The sequence below is a fragment of the Myotis davidii genome, unplaced genomic scaffold (assembly GCF_000327345.1).
Source record: "Myotis davidii unplaced genomic scaffold, ASM32734v1 scaffold59, whole genome shotgun sequence".
Classification (NCBI taxonomy): domain Eukaryota; kingdom Metazoa; phylum Chordata; class Mammalia; order Chiroptera; family Vespertilionidae; genus Myotis; species Myotis davidii.
This window is the reverse complement of record NW_006293001.1, coordinates 78,528-82,575: the sequence shown is the minus strand read 5'-3', so window position 1 is coordinate 82,575 and position 4,048 is coordinate 78,528. Positions and strand designations below refer to the sequence as shown.

At 47.6% G+C, this 4,048-nt stretch overlaps 1 protein-coding gene across 5 annotated transcripts in view; it reads right to left on the bottom strand.

Annotated features, from left to right (window-relative positions):
* LOC102755387 (plakophilin-4) overlaps positions 1–4,048 on the bottom strand; it is a 74,710-nt gene that overhangs the window by 5,212 nt on the left and 65,450 nt on the right. For all 5 annotated transcript variants that reach the window (XM_015565728.1, XM_015565727.1, XM_015565725.1 and 2 more), the window contains exons 14-15: positions 1,763–1,847; positions 1,522–1,639 (exon numbers count right to left, since the gene is read on the bottom strand). In XM_015565728.1, coding sequence (XP_015421214.1) covers positions 1,522–1,639; positions 1,763–1,847 — 203 coding nt within the window. The remainder of the gene's footprint in view (positions 1–1,521; positions 1,640–1,762; positions 1,848–4,048) is intronic.

The following is a 4,048-nucleotide window of genomic DNA, read 5'->3' as shown; positions in this document are numbered from 1 at the left end:
GGCCCCAGGACCCGCACAGCAGTTCTGCTGTGTTGATGCTTTCAGAGAAAACAGACATTCACAGTTTTCCTTTAAAAGTCACTCACTGCAGAGTTGCTCCGTGTTATGCAAAGGTGAGCACTCATGGGCAGTGTCCATGTGCTGCTCCCCATGCTCACTTTCTAGAAGGTGCTAGAACAGACAGCACACCCACTTGCCTCCACAATGACATTAGCAAGGCATCAGATGTGCCACATGCAGATACCACACTAGCTGAGGGATGGGTGATGAGTCCTTCGCTGAACAGAACCCAGAAAGGTACCTAGGAACCTGGATGGGGGCTCGCCAACGCTGTCCAGTGTTTCAGAGATCCTCAGAACAAGTGCATTGTTCAGTAACTAGTCTTCTATCTGAAATTACTCTTTTGCCTGTACATATGCCTTTTGTTAAGCAGCTCAATCTCTGCCCCTTGCACCCCCTTTTCTAGGCCCCAAAGTAATTCTCAGCATTTTTATAAAGACAGCCTCAGGCCACACCTGGGAGCTCAGCATGGGTGTAAAAATCCCAGCATGGGTCCCTCTAAAGACAACTCATATTTTAAAAACTAAGATATAAATATACACCATACACAGTAGGCAGATAATTTAAAACAATTCCTAGTACGAGTAGAGACGTCCATTTATGTGACAAGAACCACTGGTCATATATTAGACTTTTTGGACACATATGTCCAGATGAGAATACTGCCTGTAGTGGCAGAATACAACAAATCATATTGATATGTCTGAGTGAGAGATTTACAGTCAAATAAGATACTATTTTTCCTGTTTCATACAGGTAAGAATTAAATTTATAAGACTTGGCTTGGTAGAAATATTCTGTCCTTACATGTAAGAAAACATTAGTCCGAGTCTCAAATCACTCTTTCTACCCAAACACAACCAATGAGTACGTAGCAAATCAAAGGGGCTTCCTAAAAACACGCCTGGAGGGCCTGTTCCCGTTAGTCCTGACGCTGGGGGACTGAACACAGCAGGGGATGGAGGAGCAACTGTGAGGAAGGCAGAGGAGATCACAGCTCTCGCAACTGTGGTGTCAAGATCCTATCTAAAGAACCCTGTTTGTCAGAGTTTCCACCCAGAAAACTCAAGATCACTTTGGAAGAGATTCCAAACTGATGGCCAGCAGGTAGGCAGGGCAACCATTTTCAGGCACAAACTTGGGGTTCTCAAACTGTGCTCCTCCACTTTCCTGTACTTGCACCCCCAGGTCAGCTTGTCAAATGCAGACTGCTGGGCCCCTCAATGATCTTGGGGGAGGGAAAGGACTGTGACTCTGGGATGCTTTTATGCATTGCAGTTGGAGTAAACTTTTAAAATGAAAGGATCTGGAAAGTGGGTGTGTTGCTTACAGTCTCATGTAATTCCCAAAGAAGGCTGGAAGAGCAGCGTGTGTGATTATGACTGGCTTAACCAGCTATGCGCAGTCTTCTCTGGTTGAGAAATAATGTTCTCTCACCAAGGAGGGAGTTTACCGACTAACCTGACTGAATGATGGGTGACATCTGTTGGTTGGTGGTAGACAAGGAAGGGTGCGATTTGAATCGGTCTCGCTCTAACGTCGACACAGGTGTAATAAAATGGTTCTGATTCCACCCATCCTGTGGAGTCAAAGTGGAAAAAGAAACCTCTCAAAATGAATAATGACATTTCATTACAATAAATGATTACGAATGTGCACTCTGATGAATGCTAATTATGCCAGAGCTATTCCTGTAAGTTACCTTTTTATAAATGCTCCGGAGGTCCCGATATTGCCATAATGTATTCAATACCTGGGCCGCTGCCTTCACCACTTTCAGGGATGATCTGGGGAGAGAGTGTGCATGTTAATGAGTGTGGATGGCACAGCCTCAGGCTGCACCTGAAGAGACTCAGGCTGTCAACCAGTAGCCAGGAGGCCATCTCCCCAGGGACCGGACAGAGGGCGCAGAAGATGCTGCTAGAAGCCACCAGAGTCAGGTACACCTGGGAGTCGGTTCGGTTCAGGGGTGGCAAGGACCAAAGCGAGGCTCCCAGGTAGTCAGCTGTGCAGTGAGAAACTAGGATTGGTGGAGCCTGTGACCTCTAAGTTGAGGGTGTCTCTCAGCATCTCCACGGGGGACCCCTAACCTCCCTCACATCTACTAAGGGGCTGACCTCGCTGGGGCTTTAGGATTAATGTGACCATGACCACACACCCTGAGTGTCTAAGGCCCTCCCAAGTTAATTTAATGTCTCTCCCCACCCCCATTATTAGGTCTTGATAAAACACCTTCATTGCCTTATCATTTACACCACAAATGTTTACATGTACATATGTGCTCCAAAGTTTGACTCAGAAAATATGGTCTGTTATCACGTCCCCGCTCTGGAGACATTCTGCTGACCCCAGGCGCTGTGTGAGCACCTCCCGAGGTGTCACATTTCACTGGGGACTGTGTCTGTAAATCGCTGGCCTCCCTGGTAAGTGAAGAGGCAAGTGCAGCTCCTGCCTCAGTGAAGGTCTCCAGATCCCCACACCAGGGGTGGAGCAGTGCTGAGGCGTGAGGACGAATTCTTCAGAATTCATTTTAACCTTAAAAACTGACTTTGAATGTGTATCACGGATCTAAAATCTGATGGCCTCTTTAACTCCTTATCTCCCCAATTACACTCTCACAAAGTGGAGAAAGGAGAGAGGAGAGCAGGCTGCAAGCTGTCTCCACCTCCAACAGCAGGATATGTTGCTGCTACAGATGCTGAGGTCCCCAGCAAAGGCGGAGTATAGGCAAACTCAGGGCCTTCACCTGTCTTCCTCCTTCCCTCCTTCCACCAAGACTCACTCTGCTCCGTGTTCCTGACAAGTCAAGGGCAGAACCAGGTCAAACCAAGACATTCAAAGCCCGTCTATATTTTATGTTTTCAAAATGGACCACAGAGCAAGGAGATACTTCAAAGAAATGAACAGATGAAATTTCAGACACTGCGATGGCCTCACAGGGTCTTCACCCCACCCCTACCCCGGCAATCCCACTCTCAGTGGGTCCTGACATCCCTGCTGTTATCCACCCCCCTCTCCTTAAATGTCAGCAGCAGGACACAGGCAGGAGGCCGACCTATGCCTGGCTCATACCCGCAACACTCGACAAAGCAGGAGCCTGCCAGGTACACACTGACACAACCAGCCAGGACAGGTATTTTTAGAGACAAATTCTATGAGCAGAAACTTGACTCTCAAGAAAAGCAAGGAAGTTTCTCTGCTTCCCTTTGCAGCACAACTTCTAGAAAGAGTTATGTATTCTCATCTCTAATTTCTCTCCTCCCACCTTCTCTCAATCAGGCAAGTCTCTACCCTCGTTCTACCTGATGGAACAGGAGCACGTGACATGTGCTCACCTCTGAAGCAGCTCTTCACTTGGCTTCTGGGGCACCACAAGCCCCTGGTTTTCTTCTGAATGAGCCCTTTTGCTGGCTCCTCATCTCCTTGACCTCTAACCAGGAGGGATATCAGCCCTTAAGCCTCTTTTTCTTCTCGATCTACATTTCTTTCTTGATTGATTTCAGCCACTTCTCTAAACATGCTATTTATATACTGATGATTCCCAAATTTACATTTGTAGCCTGGACCTGTAAGATGAACTCAACTCAAGAATATCCTCCTGCTGACCAGACATTCAGGTGGAGTCTAAAACAAACTCCCTTCCCTAAAATCTGCTCCTCCCACAGCTTCCCCATGGTGCTAAGTGGCAATTCCATCCTATCTTTAGACAAAGACCTTGGAGTCATCCTTTGACATTCACCTCCTCTCGTGCCCCTCATGCAATCCTTCAGTAAACCCCACTGACGCCACCTCCACCCATGAAGAACCGACCGCTGTTTCACCACCCCAAGTGCTGCCCCACGAGTCTCCACTTAGGGGGAGGGTCTGTCATTATGATCCCTTCTAGGGATGTCAGGTTGTATCCTTCTCTGCGGAACACTCTCCAACAGCTTCTGGCTTTACTCAGTGTAAAAGTCACAGTCCTTAGCTTACCCACAGGTCCTTTACT